The 22,131-nt window shown below is 42.0% G+C and overlaps 2 protein-coding genes across 6 annotated transcripts in view; one reads left to right on the forward strand and one right to left on the reverse strand.

Moving 5' to 3' along the window:
* Positions 1-14,658, forward strand: part of LOC125139616 (low-density lipoprotein receptor-related protein 6-like) — a 28,533-nt gene extending 13,875 nt beyond the window's left edge. Inside the window, exons 3-6 of the mRNA XM_047804074.1 lie at positions 8,386-8,583; positions 8,705-8,901; positions 12,006-12,140; positions 14,074-14,658. Of these exons, the coding sequence (XP_047660030.1) occupies positions 8,386-8,583; positions 8,705-8,901; positions 12,006-12,140; positions 14,074-14,564 (1,021 nt within the window). The 3' untranslated portion in view covers positions 14,565-14,658. The remainder of the gene's footprint in view (positions 1-8,385; positions 8,584-8,704; positions 8,902-12,005; positions 12,141-14,073) is intronic.
* Positions 14,659-15,583: 925 nt separating this feature from the next.
* The window catches only part of LOC125139617 (epidermal growth factor receptor kinase substrate 8-like), a 49,191-nt gene continuing 42,643 nt past the window's right edge, over positions 15,584-22,131 (reverse strand). For 3 of the 5 annotated variants that reach the window (XM_047804085.1, XM_047804082.1, XM_047804084.1), the window contains exons 3-6: positions 21,455-21,525; positions 19,175-19,245; positions 18,900-19,061; positions 15,585-16,618 (exon numbers count right to left, since the gene is read on the reverse strand). In XM_047804085.1, the coding sequence (XP_047660041.1) occupies positions 16,427-16,618; positions 18,900-19,061; positions 19,175-19,245; positions 21,455-21,525 (496 nt within the window). In that variant the 3' untranslated portion in view covers positions 15,585-16,426. Of the gene's footprint in view, positions 16,619-18,899; positions 19,062-19,174; positions 19,246-21,454; positions 21,526-22,131 lie in introns of all 5 variants that reach the window. The other 2 variants (XM_047804083.1, XM_047804081.1) reach the window with 2 other exon arrangements.

The following is a 22,131-nucleotide window of genomic DNA, read 5'->3' on the forward strand; positions in this document are numbered from 1 at the left end:
TATCTCACTCTCACTTACACACACACACACACACACACACACACACACACACACACACACACACACACACACAATAATTACTATACCTTCATCATGCACAATCACATGGCTATCTCCACGATGCGTTATTATATATGTCATTGTGCGATTCGACCAGATAATATTAAGAGATCCTCACACTCCTAAAAGTGTGTGTACAATTGTAAAGTGTCGCTCATTGCTGTGGGCTTCTGCCTGCCTCGAGTATGTTAGGTGATTTAAAAAGTAAAAGAAAACAAAGGAAATTTAAACAGTCGGCCCTTTCCGCTATCTGTAATAAGGCTAATCGTTTTCGGCGGCGTGACACGTTTCCGTTTTTAAATGGCGCCACTTTCACGTTCCCAGTAGTATTGTAAACTAGTGACTTGTCCTTAATCACTCCACATCTTGACGTACTTAATGCAGAACACTTTCAGTAAACAAATAAAATTACTCGTGTACCGACGGGTCCCGTTCCAGCTCATCGTGATCCAGTGAGACGACGATTAGTAAACTTTCTTCGAGACTGTTTCAACCAATAGGAAGATCCGTGCCAGAGATCTCGGTCCTAATTAACGAGACGAAAACCACAGAGGGTCGTCAAGGATCAGCTCAACACAGCAGTTCCATTAACCAGGTTTATACGGTTGGTTCTGACAACTGCTGTGAAAATACATTTTTTTAATCTGTGACTAAGTAAATTGACTCTTGCAGACCTTTTTTTTAAATAAAAAAAAAAAGAAAAAGATTCAGGTCAGCTGAAGCAAACTTAGCAAACAAAAACCTTTGCTTCACAATCTCCACACGTCCGACCCACGAGCTCCACACGTCCGACCCACGAGCTCCACACGTCCGACCCACGAGCTCCACACGTCCGACCCACGAGCTCCACACGTCCGACCCACGAGCTCCACACGTCTGACCCACGAGCTCCACACGTCCGACACACGAGCTCCACACGTCCGACCCACGAGCTCTACACGTCCGACCCACGAGCTCTACACGTCCGATCTGGAAGGTATCTCCGGACCACTTTTAGGTACAGAACACAATGCATGTTGTGTATGAGTCGCTTCTTGTTCATCCTGATCTTTTATTGACTCGTGAGATTTGGTGATATGTAAAAAAAAAAAATTCAGGTGTTTTTTTTTTTTTGTTTGTTTTTGTTTTTTCTCCATTCAGACGAAGAAGAAATGTTGTTTAGCTGCATGTTTTGAATGCTGGGGTTTCTGAAAGCCTTCTATGTGGAGTCCCTACTGGAGATGGTTGGCAGTCCCTACTGGGGATGGTTTAGAGACTCGCAGGACATGTGGACAAGGTTCTGTAATTTAATGTGATCAAAATGAACCCCTACATGTGGTGGAAATCCATCACACTAAAAATAAAAACCCACGTTGGGAGCATGAGTGATGTTTAGTTGGCTAAAGTGTTAAGGAAAGTGAATATGATGTAAGCCCAACTTTTGTCTTGCGTAAAAAACCTCAACATTTTAATGGATCTCGATGTTTCACGTTGCATGAATCCTCAGTGCTCGGTCCTGGATTGTTTTTGACTCACTAACTCACCTAACAGCAGCTGCTGACTGACCAGAAGGATTCGCCCTGTTACTGTGTATAAAGCAAGGGAATGTTTTTAGTGGCTTTGTGTTTTGGGAGGCGATGGAGAAATTGGCCTAACCAAGAATATTTCAACTCTTAATAACCCTTTTCACTTATTCTTTGTCTCCCACATGATCAGAAACAGTATGCTGCCTACAAATCGGAGCTTCGTTCCTATTCTTCCTCTTTCTTTACCAGTAAAATGCAAGATTATTGTGTAGATTGTTTTTGGTTGTTTGTTTTCTGCCACCTAGTTGACACGTTCACATTAAGTATAAAGGCAGACACCTTTGTGATGGCCCACGCACCCCCTCGGCCCATCCGATAAACCTCAAGTACGCATTGATATTAATGAGGCATCGATTGGCCGTAGACTCTCCTGGTGTTTCTAATTCTCTGGTTGGAATTATTTTGGTAGCTCAGCTAGCAAACAAACACACTTTAATCTGCAGTCTCGTAATTACGAGATCAACGCCAACGCAGCGTCCTAATCAGAACCCGAACTTCTTGTCATCGTCGAAATAACCGTGAGCTACAGAGATGTTAATTCTGAACAATGTCCAGATACACCTTTTGTTATGTAAGACTTAGCATTCGTAGTTAATTGGTATTAGCATTTGTAAATTTCTAGAAATTACGATGCTATGTTTTTTGTCAAATGGACCGAAGAGTAATGACATTTGTGCTTTTTTGTTTGTTTGTTTTGGACAGTCTTTCCTGTCCAGCGTCCCAGTCTGCCTTCTTCGTTCACTGTGCACTCATCTGCGCTCCTACCCTGGTGTATTTTCTCAGCTGTTTGATCAATGCCCACGCATGAGGTGTTTTGTTTTCCCTCCTGGAGAAGCACTTTTTCCAGTTGTGCACTGTTTTTTTTCTTCCTGTGGATAACAGTACTTTGTTTATTACATTTCAGTGAATTCAGCAAGTTTGTTAATTCTTGTTCTGGGCTGCATGTGAACACCGAAGGCAGAAGGTTTTACATCGTGTCTGGGTCGTGTTCGATCTGCTTGTATAAGAGGTACTGGACACAGTACAGGTGTGAACAGGGACCGGCGTGTTTCAGAAACACACTGTGATTCAGTCACTCAAAACACCTTCAGATGTAAACCTGTAAAGTGAATGGCATCGTTCTCATTGTTCTTTGTGTATCTTTATATACATCTCAAGCCAAACTAAACTCTTGTGTCCATCTGGTTTCCAAGTCGAACCCTTCCGTAACCGTTCCACACACCTTGACCTTAAACGGACCGACATGCTCGCGCTCTCAGGTCTATAAAATTTCCTGCTGCTGTCATGAAGGTTATCGTGATCTGTCTCTCAAATCCAAATCCCTCATGGCATAAGTTGAAGAGGTTTTTAAAATTAAAGCTATGTAAAAAAAAAATCCTGTAATAGGAAAACTTTGTTTTTATAGTTCGAATTTTACTCATTAGGGTTTAGAGTAGTATGTAAGTATGTGATTTGAGACTAGGGCTGGGCGATAAAACGATAACGATATGTATCGCGATAAACACGTGATCGATATCAATAAAAAATGTGTTCGATTAAACATTCTTCGTTGAAAGAAAACAGAGGTTGCGAAGCAAGTTTGGTTGCATTAACAAAGGCACTCACTCTCTGGTAACCTAGCAACATACAGTGACATGCCAACAGCCAATCATGTAACAGTATCAAGTTTGGTTGCACCATATCGTTGTCTGGTGCTGGTCTGCTGGATTCCTCTTCGGTAACCGGCGACTGATCAGCAAAAAATGAGCACCGGAGCGAGCGAGGAAATTGTAAATAAAAGAGAAAAAGTCGTCTCGCCAGTATGGCAGTTTTTTGGGTATTATAAGTCTGACCGTAGTCACACCAATGTCGTCTGCAAATTATGCAAGACCGTTTCTCTATGTTTATATTTAACACTTTGCACTATTTTATTACACTTTATTAAGCATTTCTTACATTTTCTTTAATTTTGCACCTTAAATGTTAAGAGATAATAGTTGTCATGTTGACATTATTTATAATTATTTGAAGTTTCCTGGTTGTTGACATTTCTGTCTTAATAACTGAGGGGATTCTGATCAGAGGAAGGTTAAGTTTAAAATAAAAATGTTTAAATGTAATAGATTTTTCTCCTGGTCCTTATTTTAAATGGGTCATAAAAAATATCAATAATTATCAATATCGACCGACATGAAGCACTGATATCGTGATACAGTTTTCAGCCGTATCGCCCAGCCCTATCTGAGACATAACCTTAGTTCGTTTAAATGACGTTCAAAATGGCCACGGGATCCATGTGGCGGCCATCTTGTGTGCAGCGGTTCTAAATCATTCTTTAGACCACATAACATGTATAGTGTTGATGGAGTAGTGGAAAGGCTGAAAACACTACACCGAATGACCAGCATAAACGTCTGTTATCGGTATAAAAGCAGTCCCTTATTCCAGCGGATATGACAAATAAATCTGTTCACCGCAGGCGTGTTTAAGTGCAACCAGCTAAATGTTACACACCAGGTGTAAACAGATACGTGATCAGATCGACGTTAATACAAGGTGAGGTTGTTTCTTGATATTACGGAACTTGAGATTTTTGTAGCAGCACGGTGAAAAGTATCAAAACATCTGAAATACCAAGTAAGCAATTTAATCGTTTACGACAGCCTGTTTATCTGTATTAACGTGACTTCATGTCCCTTGTGTCATTAGTTAAATTCTCCTGACGCCCGAGTCAGTTGGAGTAGAGTCCAGTATGAAAAGCTCAACAGCTTGAACCCAACTCCTTGTCTTTTGCTGCACAAAAAGTAAACGTTTTCGAATGTTCGCCGGTCTTCCACTTAGCGTGACTCGTCAGAGCCGTCGCGGCATCGACACTCGGCGCGCCGAGCCAACAACAGCTGTCGAACATCCAGAAGGATTTGTCCTGTTAGTGTGTATAATGCGAGGGAATGTTTTTAGTGGCTTTGTGTTGAGGGAGGTGAACTTGGCATAACCAAGAATATTTGAACTCTTAATAACCTTTTTGTTGCTTTGTGTCAGTTTGTTTACAACTCACAGTTGCTCAGGAACCATCTACTGCTCTAAATATACATGAGTAGTGTGGATCCTGTGGCTTCAGGCCAGCCAGCTAGAGCAGACATGCAGGCTGAAGTGTTTTCCTTCTCCCTGGGGGCATGCAAGGATCGTAGAATTTCATCCTCTCTGCTGCAAAATTGCCGTTCCGAGGTCCCAGCGGCAAAATGTTGCACGTCGCAGTGACAGCACGAGAATAAAGAGCAAGAGCTTGTCTTTTATCTACCATCAACTGATTTAGCTTTCAGCATGTCTGCCTATTCGAGCAGCAGCAGCGTTCATGCGTCACTGACCTGCCAGGATGCCCATCGTGAACAGTTCTTAACCCATACAGTAAACTAACCAGACTTCAGCTTACTTTAAAGTTGCATTAGGCAAGGTTAGGGTTTTTTTTTTTTAATTTTAGGATTAAGTCCGTATCAAACGACCATTCTGTACATCACGACACTCCAACTCTACAGTGTTACATGTTTGTAAAATGACTGACAGCAGGAGCTTCATCCTATTGCGCAACAAGTGTTTCAGACCAGAAGTCTGTTTTCCAAACTGGTTTTCTCAGAGACATTAGCCTTTTTTTTTTTTTGCTAAGGTCATAACCTAATTCTCTGTTACTTTTTATTATATCTGTGTTCCATCTTGTATGTAACAAATGACAAAAATGGTCTATTGTGCCTTTTGAGATTACAGCAACGTAACTGTTCACCCTTTAGTGTGCTGCTCAGGGACGGAATATCACTCGATCACTACGAACTTTTTACAACTAATCACAGCTCTGCTAAGAAACAAAACAATAACTCCATCCAGATTGTCAGTACGACACACAAATTCCTATATACAGTGGTGTGAAAGTGTTTTTTTTTTGCACGTTTGTCAAACTTTAATGTTTCAGGTCATCGGAAAATTTAAATATTAGTCAAAGATAACACAAGTTAACAAAACATGCAGTATGATCACTAATCCCCACAGACACACTCCGACATCAGTGTTAAAACATAACTTAAGTGTGGTTAAATACACCTGAGTGTAATTTCTCTAGCCACACCCAGGCCTGATTACTGCCACACCTGTTCACTATCAAGTAATTACTTACATAAGACCTGACTGACAAAGTGAAGTAGACCAGAAGATCCTCAAAAGCTACACATCATGCAGAGATGCAGAGAAATTCAGTAACAAGTGAGAGAGAAAGTAATTGAGATCTATCAGTCTGGAAAAGGTTATAAAGTCGTTTCTAAAGCTTTGGGACTCCAGTGAACCACAGTGAGAGCCGTTATACACAAATGGTGAAAACATGGAACAGCGGTGAACCTTTTCAGGAGTCGTCGGCCGACCAGAATTACCCCAAGAGCGCAGCGACGACTAGTCCAAGATGTCACAAAAGACCCCACAACAACAACAACATAAGGTCAGTATTCATGACTCCACCATGAGAAAGAGTCCGGGCAAAAATGGCCTGAGCAAAAAGAATATAAAGGCTTGTCTCAGATTTGCCAGAAAACATCTTGATGATCCTCAAGACTTTTTGGAAAATACTCTGTGGACTGACGAGACAAAAGTTGAACTTTTTGGAAGGTGCGTCCCATTAAAGTGAAAGTGACGTGACGTACGGCTATGTACAGTATGGTGACCCATACTCAGAATTTGTTCTACGTGCGTTTAATACATCCAAAGTGCACACACACACCGTGAACAAAATATGGTGGTGGTAGTGTGATGGTCTAGGGCTGTTTTGCTGCTTCAGGACCCGGAAGACTTGCTGTGATAAACGGAACCATGAACTCTGCTCTCTACCATAAAATCCTGAAGGACAATGTGCGGCCATCTGTTCGTGACCTCAAGCTGAAGTGAACTTGGGTTCTGCAGCAGGACAACGATCAAACACACACCAGCAAGTCCACCTCTGAATGGCTGAAGAAAAAAAAAAAGAAGACTTTGGAGTGGCCGAGTCAAAGTCCTGACCCGAATCCTATTCAAATGCTGTGGCATGACCGTAAAAATCCGGTTCATGCTTGAAAAACCTCCAATGTGGCTGAATCACAACGATTCTGCAAAGACGAGTGGACCAAAATTCGTCCACAGGTCTGTAACAGACTTATTGCAAGTTATCGCAAATGCTTGATTGCAGGTCTTGATGCTAAGGGTGGACCAACCAGTTATTGGGTTTAGGGGGCAAACACTTTTTCACACAGGGCCATGTAGAGTTGGATCTAGTTTTCCCTTAATAATAAAAACCTTCATTTAAACACTGCATGTTATGTTTACTTGTGTTTCTCTTTGACCTAATATTTAAATTCGTCTGATCTGAAACATTTATGTGTGACAAACATGCAAATAAATACAAAATCAGTAAGGGGGCCAACACTTTTTCACACTACTGAAGATATTTTTGTTCTTTCCCGATCTCTCTCACTCAGCAACAACAACAACAAAAAATAAACTAAAAATGCACATGAAACCTGGTGGTTTTTGCTAGATACCCGGTTGCCCATCATGATTTTACATTCTATATATTTCACCCCCTTCTCTTTGACAGCCATATGACCACAATCATGCCTGTAGTGGCCCCCTGTGTTGTTAAAGGTAAAAGGTCGAGTGTTCCCCTGTGGACAAGCCGTAGATTTATGGTTGGTGGACGTTCCTCTGAAAGAAACACACAGACGGATGTTTGTGCTCTCTGCAGTGTGTACAGTGTTAACATATGGGCTGTCCAGTACAGCATGCTGCAATATTATTGTAGCTATACACACCTATAGCAAATATTTGTTTAGCAGATATTAGCTTCTTCTGGACTGTTTGTAGCTTATTTTTTACTATTTAAATAAAGATTTTTGTTTGTTTTGTTGCTGAATGAATCACAGCTGAGATTAGAAATGCACCGCATTGCATCTAGCTTTGCATCTGAAACTTTACTATTTTCAGCTTGTGTTAATTTTAAACCCATTACTCAAGGAGTGTGTGGCACGGTATAAACTGCTTCTGCTCTCTCACAAGCACTATAATGTAGGTAATGTAGGCTTTAGTTGCTCTATTACACAGCATCGGTAACGTGTGGGGATTAGTGATCATTCAGCTACAGGAGCGTTAGTGAGATCAGACACTGATGGTGTAAGAGTGAGGAGTTTTGGGGTTCAGTCGGTGTTCCAGTTCATGCCCAAAGTGTTCAGTGGGGTTGAGTCAGAGTCAGGGCTCTGTGCAGGACACTCCAGTTCTTCCACTACAACATTAACACACCATGTCCTTATGGAGCTCAGGGGCTTAGTGTACAGGGACATTGTCATGCAGGAACAGGATTTAGTTCCAATTAAAGGAACTTTAACATTACTGCATACAGAGTCTTTCTCTACAACAGTTTGAGCAAGAAGCACAAATTGGTCTAATGGAGCAGTAAAATAATGAATAGTGAATAAACATGGTAAATCTGTCAGTTGGACAAACTCATGAATTTATAAGGCAGTCAGTCTTGTATACAAGGCCAGCAGCTAAGTGAACTGTTTAGAAAGCCACTAAAACTCTACTAATTACAGTCATGGAAGGTGAGGAGATGCAGTGAGGCCAGGAGGTAGGTTACATCCAGATGAGAAGCAGGGTCATCGTAGAGGTGAGGATAATAACAGGCTGTTCTCACTGCCAGGATTTGCCGCAGGGTGCCAGGTGCAACATGGACCGGTAATTTCTTTTAACTAAATCACCCCTTTTTTCCGTCCTTTAGGTACGTGTACTGGACAGACTGGGGGGAGATCCCTAAGATTGAGAGGGCGGGTATGGATGGCACAAATCGAGCTGTGATCATCGACACCGATATCTACTGGCCTAACGGGCTCACCTTGGACTACAGCCAGCAGAAGCTTTACTGGGCCGACGCCAAATACAACTTTATTCATCGCTCCAATCTGGACGGCACAGGGAGGTAAGTCATGTGACATTCAGTGACCTTCATGTCCGGTGTCTCTATAACGGTTGTTTAATATTACATTTTGAATGAGATGCATGATTGTGTGTTCACTGCTGTGGTGTTTGGTCACTCTCAGAGAAGTGGTAGTGAAGGGCGCTCTACCACACCCCTTCGCCCTAACGCTGTACGAAGACACACTCTTCTGGACTGACTGGAACACGCACTCGATCCACTCGTGCCAGAAGGAGAACGGGGAGGAGCACCGTGAGATCCACTCCAACATCTTCTCGCCCATGGACATCCACGTCTTCAGCCAAAAGAGACAGCTAATGGGTAAACCGATAACAACTTTTGTGGAGTTCTTTACACGATGAGCTTCCTGAACACACTACTGCTGCTTTTAATAAAGGAGTGTAACGTATCGCACGGCAGCCCCGAGAGCCGCGGCTCACTGTAGCATGTGGGATCTTTTAGCGGCGTCTTTTGAAACAATGCACAAAGCTCTCATGGCTTGTTTGGTAATACAACTCTGCAGAGAGATGATTATGGCACAGTTACCTTTATGCCTCTCTGCACCACGGCCACACAATGGAGGCCCTGTTTGGACTGAATGCAGAGAATTTCTCATGGCTGAGAGAAAAGCCAGGGACATGCCCATAGCACTCGTCAGAGCGACACCCCCCTCCCCCCGGTCTCCCCCCCCCTCTCCCCCTCTCTCTCTGTCTCTCTTTTTCTCTCTCTCTTTCTCTCACTCTCCCTTTCCCACCCCCTCTTTCTCTCTCTTTCTCTCTTCCCCCTCTCTCTCTCCCTCTCTCTCTCTCTCTTTCGCTCTCTCTCTCCCTCTCTCTTTCTCTTTTTCTCTCTCTTTCTCTCCCCTGTGTCTTTCTCTCTCTCCTTCTCTCACTCTCTCTCCTTCTCTCACTCTCTTTCTCTTCCTCTTTCTCTCACTCTCTCTCTCCCCCTCTCTCTTTCTCTCTCGCTCCCCCCTCCTTCTCTCACTTAGTGTGTGTGTTTGTTCGTTCCCAGGTGCCACATACGTTTTATGAGAAATATGTTGCTAAATGTTTCCATTACTTTGCTTTACATAATTACACTCCTGCCAATCTGAATTTCTGCTTCATTCAAAAAGTCAGACTTGTAAGGGAGTTTCAGGCAACAGAGCACTTTAGAGCTTTAGTTATTTGTTCAGGACGAAGTGAAATCGGACTTTGCAAACCAGCTGTATTTGTTTTTAACTTAATGTGCTTACAGCTTTCTCTTAAACGCTTGAAAAGCTGCAGTGCTGATTGTGGGAACTAAGCAAAGAATGAGTTGGAAAATGCAGAGAGCTTAGACATACCTGCACATAAACATGCTGTACGTCGGTCCTGATGAAGACAGGACACTTAGTCTTAGTCTTAGTACTCACAAGTACTTATTTAAAATCAAATTCTAAACAGCAGGTTTTATTCTCCACAATATCTCTCTCTTATGAGACGTTTGTGAAACCAGTGTGTCTTATTGGGTAAAGCAAAGACTTTTCTCCCAACTAAACTGAGTACAGTGAGCATCTTAGGGCCTTTTTACACCTGGTCACTTCATGTGTTTTCTCTGATCCCATAGCTATCTGATTTGTGAAAAATTTTCTATTTACATTAGGCCACATAAATGCGTCTCGGAACACACCTTGGTGTATGCGCTTTTCAGAATGCAATCAAAAAGAAGACGAAAAAACTCGTTACGACGTTTATGCTACAAAAAACAGCGTTTACTGTTTGCTGCGTTTTCGCTGGCGGCAGCAGCGCGTTTTAAGCCCCGACGAGACACCTGGGTGAAAGGTCACCTGTGAGTGACGCACGTCCGTTTGGGAGGAGTATAGCGCTGACCTATGTGGCTTGAACAACCACATTCATTTACACCTGTCCAGTTTCATCTGAAATGCGTCCCAGACCACCTCCTGAAGAGGTTCGAACCATCGGATTTATATCCGTCTCCAAAACGTTTCGGAGGGCATTTAGACCTGGTCTTTTTACCATCGGATAGCTATCTGATCACAGAAAATGCAGGAAGTGACCAGGTGTAAAAAGGCCCTTTAGGTAGTGGAGGATGTGGCAGTACTACACGCTTCCCATTCAGAAATACATCTCAGATCTTTCCCTTCCTGAGCTCAATTAAAGAGTTTATGCTCAACACAGACCACCTCAGGAGAACCAGCATTACCTCATTCAGCTTTACAAGCGATCTCTCTGTGTGTGTGTGTGTGTGTGTGTGTGTGTGTGTGTGTGTGTGTGTGTGTGTGTGTGTGTGTGTGTGTGTGTGTGTGTGTGTGTGTGAGTTTGTGTGAAAAGTGTTAACAGCTCATTGGACTGATTTACGTTCACTCACTTAACAGAAAGCCTTGAATACGTTTGGTACTTGTTTAGTTTTTAATGTTTTCCTGCTTTAATGCTGCTTAATTAAAATGTTTCCTGTCACAGCTGTGAGACTGCAAGAAGCCTGTCGCTGGAGTTTGTTACAACAATCATTCAAGCTTTGACTGAAAAAAAGGTTTACGTAGCTCGGTCAGGGAAGCAAGAACGCGAGTCGATTTCGTCCGTTAATTTAAAGGTGCCCTTCCACAGGGAGGTGTTAGGTCCATATGTGTTTGTGTCGTGTCGGGAATGTGAACACGAACTGCTACGTAGAATTGATGGAGCTCATTACTATTCATGAGCTCTCCCACTTGAGACCACGCCCACAGAATTCGTGTAGCTCAGTGAGTTTCCTATACAGCAAGGATGGCTGGACGTCAATATACCCGAAGAAGCCATTCTGCCGTAATTCCAGGTGATTGTAAACAAAGTTCCTCTATCCTAGGCTACTTATTTCGCTGGGTGAATGAATAGTCATGCTCTCGTATCCTAGCGGTTAGCCAATCGGGGCCAAGCAGCATAGCTCATTTGAATATTCATGAGAACTGGCGCAAATCAAGCTGTCTTCCTTCAGGCTTTCTATACCACACTAGAATGGCTTGAAACAAGGTGACCAAGGCGTTTTTTCCACAAAAAACGTTACAGAGTCCATGGTAAACTTCAGACATTACCACAAAAGTAATGAAATATGTGTTGCAGGGCACCTTTAAGCAGGAATAAACTAATTAAAGCTGTTTTTGGTGATCGTGATCTCAGTTACACTGCAATGTAAACGATGCCTTTAAACATTTTCAGAAATGCTGAGCCCACAATCAAGAACTCCTCTTTAAGCACGCATGCTTTTGGATATTCTTAAATGTGCGTTTGTGTGTGTGTGTGCGTTTGTGTGTGTGTGTGTGTGTGTGTGTGTGTGTGTGTGTGTGTGTGTGTGTGTGTGTGTGTGTGTGTGTGTGTGTGTGTGTGTGTGTGTTTAGGCATTAAGGCACATATTCCTGATTGCATTAATCGAGTGCCTGTAATCTTTGTTTTGTTTTTGTTTTTTTACAGATGTGTCGAGTCCATGTTCTGTGAAGAACGGTGGTTGTTCTCACCTGTGCCTGCTTTCTCCGGTGGAGCCATACCATCAGTGTGCCTGTCCCACCGGGGTACAGCTGCTGGAGGACAACAAGACCTGCCGAGATGGTGAGATGATTTCTACGTCGATTTCAAACACACTCAACACACCATCTCTCTCATTTGGCTGTATCGCATTCCAATGAATATCCTTAAAACTTCACATGAATTATGAATTGCTCCGCGAGAAGCTTGTACGGGGCAGAAATCAATGAATAGTAAGAGTTTTCTATTTTTTGTGTTTGATACAGAACAGAAAGGGAAGGAATTTCATTAAGTCCGTGTCTATTGTTTTGCCTCGTGATGCATCGTACAGAGACATGAATCACGTTGATTTACAGATGTTCCTTTGTGAGAATGGGGCTGAAATTCTGCAACTTCTCTTTTTTCTTTCATATTGCTGCCAAGTGTTTGCTTCTTTATATATGATATTAAATACTTCTATGTTGTAGAGTCTGTTAGTCTCTCTTCTGGTCCTCCTCTTCTCTTGTGCCTGGTAAAGGTGTGTTGGAGCTGTCCTGAGGTCTCTATAGCAACGTGTGTGTGTGTGTGTGTGTGTGTTTGTTTGTTCAAGCCCCTATAATCATAAAGGATCCATCAGAAGGTCACATGCTTCCAGGGCCATGCCCAAGTGACTGGGGCAAATTGTTCTGAGAAAGCTTTTTACTTGAAATCACTTGCTATATCTGTGTGAGCAGTGCTTTAATTTGTCCATGATTCATGTTATTTAGAGCCAGTGCAGGTTGAAGGCTTGTTTTTGGAGTAAGTAACAGCTCTGCTAAACCACTGAGCTAGTCCTGGGTTGTATTTCACACAGCTGCCTGCTCACACTGCTGTGGTGGCTGAACATTAGTTATCCACAGTGTTGTAATGTAACGGAGTACAAATACTTCGTTACCGTACTTAAGTAGAAATGTCACGTATCTGTACTTTACTTCGCTATTTAAATTGATGTCAACTATCACTTTTACTCCACTACATTTCCTAGATAAAATGTATACTCTTACACCGTTATATTCCCACCAAGCATCTTCGTTACTCGTTACTACAAAATAAAATCAGAAGAAATGTGTGTGACTGCAATAAGGGAGGTTTGGCGAATCACTGCTCCTAGATTGCATTACGCACGTCCGTGCGCGCTACGGAGAAGCTCAGGCACGTGCAGCGTGCACGCGTGGTCAGAGCTGGGGAGTTTATTCGGCTGAAAGCCTCAAATACGGCAATCAAAAGCAGTGAAATTTCACTATTCTTATTACCAGAGTTGTAGCACAAACAAAAAATTTATGCAAACAATCCATTCAATACTAAATAAACATAACATTTATTGATTTGTTATTTGTCTTGTGAATATTTCTATTTATTAATGACTGCATTCATTGGACACACTGTTTGTAGAGAATGCACACATCCATGAACTGATCTGATTCAAGACTGGCATCATTACATCATGCATAAAATTTTGGTGTCCACTTTTGCCATTTAATAATACCATAACTTTTGGCTTACTATGTAGTCATATAATATATAATATAATACTCTTCTTGTTTTAAATTCTCACTGAGGGCTAAAACCCCTAAAGATGAAACCCTAGAACCGCCCCTGCTCTTATGCCTACCGAAAATCACTGAAATTAAAAATACTTAAGTAAATTAAATATCAGAAAATGACTTTTGATACTTAAGTACAGTAAATATCAGATACTTTAAGTACTTTTACTTGAGTAATATTCTAAAAGGTGACTTTCACTTCTACCAAAGTCTTTTTCTAGTGCGATACTTGTACTTTTACTCGAGTATTGCTTTCTAATACTTTATACAACACTGGTTATCCAGTTATATTGCAGTTGTGTTTACTTTAGGCATCTTTCTAAAAATGTGCCCTTGTTCTTCAGAGAAAGAGCTTGTAGGTAAAAAAAAAAAAACCTGGATGCGGGAAAGTTCTGGAAGAATAACACTGTGTAAAAATATCATTAATAATAATTATCCCCTGATTCTTCTTTCAGAAGCAACAAAGCTGCTGCTTCTGGCACGCCGCACAGACCTGCGGCGCATCTCGCTGGACACGCCTGACTTTACTGACATCGTATTGCATGCTGAAGACATCCGGCACGCCATCGCCATCGATTACGACCCCGTAGACGGCCACGTCTATTGGACAGATGATGAAGTGCACGCGATCCGCCGCTCCCGGTTAGACGGCAGCGACACACAGCTGCTCGTCACCTCGCAAGTGAATCACCCAGACGGCATCGCTGTGGACTGGATCGCACGCAACCTTTACTGGACCGACACAGGCACTGATCGCATCGAAGTGACGCGTCTCAACGGTACCATGAGGAAGATCTTGATTTCTGAGGAGCTGGATGAGCCTAGGGCTATCGTCCTAGATCCTGTCTCAGGGTGCGTCTCTTTATTTGTGCAAAACAAGCATGTTCTGGTCACCAAAGCCAGACTGTGTGTGTATCCTCACTCAGGAACATGTTTACTCTTGTAGTTACATTACTGAGTGCACAAAATAACACCTACACTCAAGCAACTTTGTACCTGTAGTGCCGTGGTATTGAGTGCAGTCATCATTTATGAACTACTGTGCTCTCTCTCTCTCTCTCTCTCTCTCTCTCTCTCTCTCTCTCTCTCTCTCTCTCTCTCTCTCTCTCTCTCTATCTATCTATCTCTCTCTTGCTGTCTGGTTCTGGTTCTCATCTCTCTGTTGCTGAGCAACGGTCTCCATGGCTGCATAGTGCGTCAGGTCATGATGGCTAGCAATAGTGGACATCTCTCTCTAGTGAGAACTAATGTAGGAAAACCACAGAAGTCATGTGAAATCAGCCTTACTTAAGAACCTCTGGCCGCTTTTTTGCCGTTCCGCCCGTGTGGTCAATTATGGCGCTCTCAATAAATGCTTGGAGAAAATTTGCCGTAAAAAAATACGTCAAAATACAAAAAAAAAAAAAAAAAAAAAAAAAAAAAGGAGAACATGAAGAAGATGTGAGACTCAGGAAGACTTGGCAGTTCATCCAGATAAGGCTCCAGTTTAATGAGCAGTATTTTTTTTACTGTATGGTTTTAACATTTATGTAATAATAATAATAATAATAATAATAATAATAATAATAATAATAATAATAATTATAAGAACAACAACAATAGTAATAATAATAATAATAATAATAAGTATTATTATTATAATAATTATAAGAATAACAACAATAATAATAATAATAACAATAGTAATACTAATAACAACAAAAATAATAATAATAGTAATATTATTATTATTACTATTAGTATTATTGTTGTTATTATTATTGTTACTATTATTGTTATTACTAACAATAATAACAATAATAATAATAGTAATATTATTATTATTGTTATTATTACTATTATTGCTATTAGTGTTGTTGTTGTTGTTGTTAATAATAATAATAATAATAATAATAATAATAATAATAATAATAATAATAATAATAATAACAACGTGGACAGATTCACAACGCTCTTGGTGCACGAGATCAGTGTATTGTATATTTTTGGTATCTTCATGCTGTCATGATATCCAATCAAATCATCTCCATTCACTTCATAATGCCATAGTGCCATAATGCCATAGTGCCATAATGCCATAAGGTCACAGAGGTTTAGCATTTGTCTACATAAACTCCATTTTATAAATATATTTTTATAAAAAAAAAAAATTATTCAGGGTTCAAAGAATAGAATAGATTTTTCCATTTAAATTGTTTTAAGCTTTCCATCTGATTAGATCCCCCACCCCCCACCCCACGTTTCAATCGCGTCCACTCGTTCTTATTTTTCATCCGGTTTAGTTACCTGCAGCCGGAGTACGCTGGGTTTTAGTTTCACGCTATAGAATGTACACGATTGTACACGTCATGAATAAAACCTTGAATCTTGACTCACCCTAATAAATATAATTCTATTATATATCTCTATGGGGGGGGGGGGGTGTTAAAGTGACCTCTTCATGTTGTAAGATTGATGATTATTTCTCCTGCCTTGTGGATGTTCACTATTTATATGACGGGATGTTTAAAGTGACCCTAGAAGTCAGGAAAAATGTCAGGAACACAAGCATCGTTCTTCGTTACACCAAAAGAGGTTAAAAGTTACTGCTGTGTCATCAGTACCACACACATCAGAGCAGACAAGTTATACTGGATATAATAATAAAAAATAATGTGAAGCTACTTGAAAGGCACACAAATATTCAGCCCACAATCTCTTTATAGGTGTGTGTGTGTGTGTGTGTGTGTGTATATGTGTGTGTTAGGGATGTTAACCAATACACCGGTCAAAACATAGAGCAAGATCTAAATAAAAGCCAAAAAAGAACTAAAAATCATCCAGTACATAAGATGTTTGTGTGTTTGTCACCTTGATGTCATCACACTGGAAGAGGTGCAGGTCTGGTTTGCCCTGTCCTGCCTCCTTACACACCAGAGCCAGGATGGAGTCGTAGTTGCAGGAGTTCATGATGGCCTGGCAGTGCTGCACCGTGCCCAGAGGGAAGTGTTCCAGCTCATTCTTAAAAGAAAAAAACATGAATTCCATGCGTTTCTCGCACAGCTGAGTACCGTGATGACGGACTCCTGCCCCACGTCCGCCCTGCACTGACTAACGGTTAAATACCCAGTTAATTTAAAAGGTGTTGTTGATTTGGAAAGCTCTACATGCTTCTGCACCGAGCCGCATCTCCGAGCTGAAATCTCGTCTTTGCCCCATTTTCCGTCGAAGAAACTTATAAACTTCTACTCGGCTCTTCTCTGAACAGTTCCGTGCTCTCGGAAGGAGGTATAAAAGGTGACTGATTCGTTTCCGATGATGCCTTGTAACTGTTTTTAAAGTTATCTGATAAAACAGACTCCAATCTGAAATCCAATCGTCGAGCCGTTTGAGGTCTCGTCATCTAACCATGTCTTTGTCTTCATGCTTTATTTAATCTGTTTTTATTTGATTTTATTCTGTCGGAATCCTCTACTGAACTGATTTGACACTTTGGTGGACGCTTTCGGGACCTCAGGCAACATGTAAAACAACCTGAAGGTGCACATACACAGAACTCCCTTTTTCTACTTGATATGTAGCTCTTCAGCGGTGTTTCAGCTGCTCTCAGCCTGACGACACTGCCGTCACCCGTACGCTTCTCTCCTCACACTTGCTTGATCTGTGCACCACTCTCTGTTAATCATGCAGAAATAGTTCATGCGGATGTCATTAACAAGTTCACAGAACTACGAGCTCGCTCTGGACATTCGTCCAAGTCGTACAACAAAGTACAAACTAAGAAATGTTCACTTCTGAAAATTCTGATTTTTTTTCCCCTCCATGCCATGAATACGATCAGACATTTTATATTACAATGCAGTGTCATTTTCTAACAGTATACACCGTGAACAGTTAGCTATCGTTTCTCTTGCTGACGTTTTGTGCTACGTAATCAGCAACAAACTCGGTCGAGTGAAATCGAGAGAAAGTGGATGTTGTAATAATAGTAAAAGTTGCTTATTATTATTATTTGGGAGGTTCAGACTTACAGTACGCAATCAGCCATGCTAGGGAGTTTTAGTTTAAAATGTTCCCAATTATTAAATATATGATTTTCTTTTTTTCCTCTCTGGATTTTTTGTTTGTTGGAAGATCACATTAAAGATTCAAGATACTTTTACTGTCGCTACACTGAGTGCAAGGAAACTGAAGCGGTCCTTAAGGTGCGATTCACTTATAAAACATCTGTCTTTATATTTTAATTCATTTTATAAACCTGGAATTTCATAAGGCTGTGTAGACTTTTTATATCCGTGGTGTGTCTATACAACATATTGTACACATCTGCACTTTATTTCTAATAAAGATGAGACAAGTGCTGTGCAAAAATTTACTCTGGGTTTTTTTTTAAATCAAATATTAACCTAAACAGCGATCTGAAATCTCTGATATGAAAGAAGAAGTGATGCCATAGTGATGTCATAATGATGTCAAGGCTTTTCCCCTGCTCCTGTTGAACCTCACAGACCTGTGCACTGTAGCGAGAGGGAAATCTGAGATGCTGGAAAATAAAACTTAAAATGACCAAAAAAAGATGATACAGCTATGAAGATACAATACTGTACATGCTCAAGTACAGACCAGCGCACCTGAACATTTGACCTCACTCTCTCAGCCATTTTCTACCGCTTATCCGACTACCTCGGGTCACGGGGAGCCTGTGCCTATGTCAGGCGTCTTAGGGCATCGAGGCAGGATACACCCTGGACGGAGTGCCAACCCATCACAGGGCACACACACACTCTCATTCACTCACACACTCACACACTACGGACAATTTCCCAGAGATGCCAATCAACCTACCATGCATGTCTTTGGACCGGGGGAGGAAACCAGAGTACCCGGAGGAAACCCCAGAGGCACGGGGAGAACATGCAAACTAGGCGCACAAGGCGGAGGTGGGAATCGAACCCCCAACCCTGGAGGCGTGAGGCGAACGTGCTAACCACTAAGCCACCGTGCCCCTTGCATTTGACCTCAGTGATGTAAAAACATCACATTTAAAGGGGAGATATGTTGTATTTATGGAGTCAGGGTTGTTGTTGGTGCAAAGGTGCAAATTAGGGTAAGAAGTCTGGAGCAGGATTTAGAATGTACAGTGTGAGACATCAGATTCTTAAGAACCAGGATTCGTTGTTAACCCTGTGTAAAGTATGAGCAGTGTGAAACCTCAAACAACAAGAAACCCAGGATTGTGTTTATCCAGTTTACTGTAAGGAACTCGTGTAAAAAGCCATAAAGTAAGTCAGCATTTTCTCACTTTTATGTCTGGATCGATGAGGTTCACCGCCTTGTCATCCACCTGCAGCAGCATCTCCTGCGTCCACACCTTCCCTTTAGCATCCAGCAAACGCAGCTTCCGGATGCCGTCATCGATGGTGAGCATGGCGTCCTTACGGTCCATGATGAACGTGGTCAGGTGCTGAAATGTGTGGGGATTGTTTTTTTTATTCAATTGAGATCGGATTTCAAAAAATAAACGGGCCTGAGATTATGAATAAAAGCGATGGGTGTTTTACTGAGGCGAGTTTTTACCTCGACGAGGTACTGCGACGTGTCGGTCATGCTGCTGTTCAGACTGTTTTTACTGTAGCTCTTTCTTTGCTCTAAGAAGTCAAGGAGACAGAGTGTAAGGGAAAATATACAGCACCATGAATCAAATGTCTATTAAAACCCTAGCACTAAGTTTACACTAAGTTTACACTAAGTATACAACACATCGTGCCGAGAGTCTCAAAACACAAATATGTAGAAAGGAATAAACCACAACTAGAGCATGCTGTTACAGGGAAACAATCAGCTCCAATACAGCACAACGTCCTGTTACACCACAGCCAATATCCAACACGAACGGCTTTCATTTATTAAAGAATACATTTTTATCCAATCATAGTTACGTTTAATGATGTGGAAAATCCACAAGGCAAGAACATTATTGCGAGAAACGCTCGCGTCGCTCTTCTCTCTCTCTCTTTTTTTTTCCCCCTCTCTTTTAGAAATGAATACAATAAAAATAAATGCAGCTTGTGATGTCACTGAAAACCCTGAAACCTCACACGGGTCTCACTGAAGGAGAAACCCTGGAGAAAATGTTACAAACAATGTTTAGTGTTAGAGGAAAAAAATGACTTCATCGATAATCTGGATCTGATCGTGTTGCACGTCTGATAGAGCTGTTGCTATAGAAATGCTCACAGCTTACAAACAAGTGTATTAACACGTTCATAGAGAACTGCTCCAACACCATCCGACCGATCGGAGTCAAGCGATAAACAGTGTTGTGGTATAAAAATCTGAAACATAATCCACTGAACAAACTTTAAATCTGGTCTCAGTGATGTTATATAAGGGTAGGGGAGTAGAGCTGAAGACCATGTGGGTGAGCTTGTGTACAGGAGGTAGTGTAAACAGAAGGAAGGAAGACAGGAAGGAAGGAAGGAAGGAAGGAAGGAAGGAAGGAAGGCAGGAAGGCAGGAAGGAATGAAGGGAGGGAGGGGGAGAAAGGGAGAGAGAGAGAGAGTGAGAGAGAGAAAGAAAGAAAGAAAGAAAGAAAGAAAGAAAGAAAGAAAGAAGAAAGAAGAGAAAGGGAGGGAGGAAGTGTGTATAAATAAAGAAGAAAAGAAAGAAAGTACCTCCCTCCCTCCTCCCTCCCTCCCTCCCTCCCTCCTTTCTTTTTTCTCCGCTCGCCCTCCATCCCTCTCCCTCCCCCTCCCCCTCCCTCCCTCCCCCCTCAAGAAAGAAAGAAAGAAAGAAAGAAAGGGATTTCTTCAACTCCTTAAAATAGAAGTCCTAAAAGCAGTACAAAAAACAGAACACAACACTCTGAGATAAACAACTGCTGAAACACACACACACACACACACACACACACACACACACACACACGCACACGCACACACGCACGCACACACGCACGCACACACGCACGCACACGCACCCTCTACTGTGCACTACCTTTCTTTTTATGTTTAGCTGAAGAGCGCAGAAAGTAAAGCCCATCTGTCCCTGGGAGCATGACCGAGAGGGAAAAAGTATCAATGGACAAATGAACAAATGAAAATGAACAAAAACAAAGTCAACATTCAGTCCACCTTCTAGCGGAGAACATCGCAGAGGTTTGGACAAAAACCTTAAATGGAGCATTTGCAGTTATGAGGAAAGAGTGAGAGAGAGAGAGTGAGAGAGAGAGAGAGAGAGAGAGAGCGCGCGGGAGAGGAGAGAGAGTGACGAGAGAGAGAGAGAGGAGAGAGAGAGAGAGAGAGAGAGAGAACATACAGCTGTGGTCTTTACTGTAAAGGACAAAAAAAAAGACTTTGTTATGTCACAGCTCTTTGGATGACGTGAGTGAGTCATCTAACACGTATCTGGGGTTTGGGTCACACTTATGTATGTGTTCAGGGTTCAGTGTGAAAATGAAATCATACAGGAGGGATAGACTGTGTTACCTAACAAAAAAAGAGGTGTGTCACACTGGCTTCAACCACATATCACAGGGCACAGCACACACACCCACACACACACCACACAACACACAAACACACACACACACACACACAGGAGAGGAAACTGCCTGTTCATAGGACGCAGCGTCCTCGTGCTGTATGCGCTGCTGAGAGACAGATAAGGACAGAGTACGGAGGAAGCAGGGATTACAGGGAAGAGATTCAGATGAAGGAGAGCTGCACTGCACTGAGCAAACAGCAGATGGAGACGACCAGTTTGCCTCAGAAACGCTGCTGCGTTATACCTTAATGTTGATGATGCTTTTACTGCCACAGCTCATTTACTATGTGATGTAAAGAACAGAAGACACACCGTAGATTGCCTTCGCACTGGATTTGCTGGCGTCATGTACTGGGAGCTCCGGTGACTGAGATTGGTGACCACTGTGGGAAACAAGCACAACACACACACACACACCCACACCCACACACACGTCCGTAGGGATCTCAGTATAATGAGAATGCTAATTAACACAAACTGTGTGTGCGCGTGTGTGTGTGTGTGTGTGTGTGTGTGTGATACTCTCTCACGCTGCACCCTTTCAGAGAGCTGATGGAGTGTGAATATAAGAAACAGGTGTGTGTCAGGTGGATTCAGGTGTCATGTTCGCTAAATAATCGACCGGACACGTGATATATTTTGATTGTGTGTAATTCTTATGCTAATTGAGGGAGAAATAAATAATGCAGTGTTGGTGCAAGTTGTGCATCAGGAATGTATGCAGCCAAATAACAAGGACGACAAAATGATGGTGGCTCAAATGACGGAAGCAGCCAGAAAAGCTGATGGTAACTGCGTTAACATGTAGTTTGGATAATGCTGTTGTACGCAGAATTAATGTAACCTAACGGTAGTGTGCTAAGGCATAGTGTTATGGAATGGGTTTGTTGTGTGTGTGTGTGCGTTGGTGTGTGTGTGTGTGGCGTGTGTGTGTGGCGTGTGTGTGTGTGTGGGAACCGACAGGTAGGTTCTCAAAAGACATTTCTATG

This window comes from Tachysurus fulvidraco, chromosome 19, assembly GCF_022655615.1.
Source record: "Tachysurus fulvidraco isolate hzauxx_2018 chromosome 19, HZAU_PFXX_2.0, whole genome shotgun sequence".
Lineage (NCBI taxonomy): Eukaryota > Metazoa > Chordata > Actinopteri > Siluriformes > Bagridae > Tachysurus > Tachysurus fulvidraco.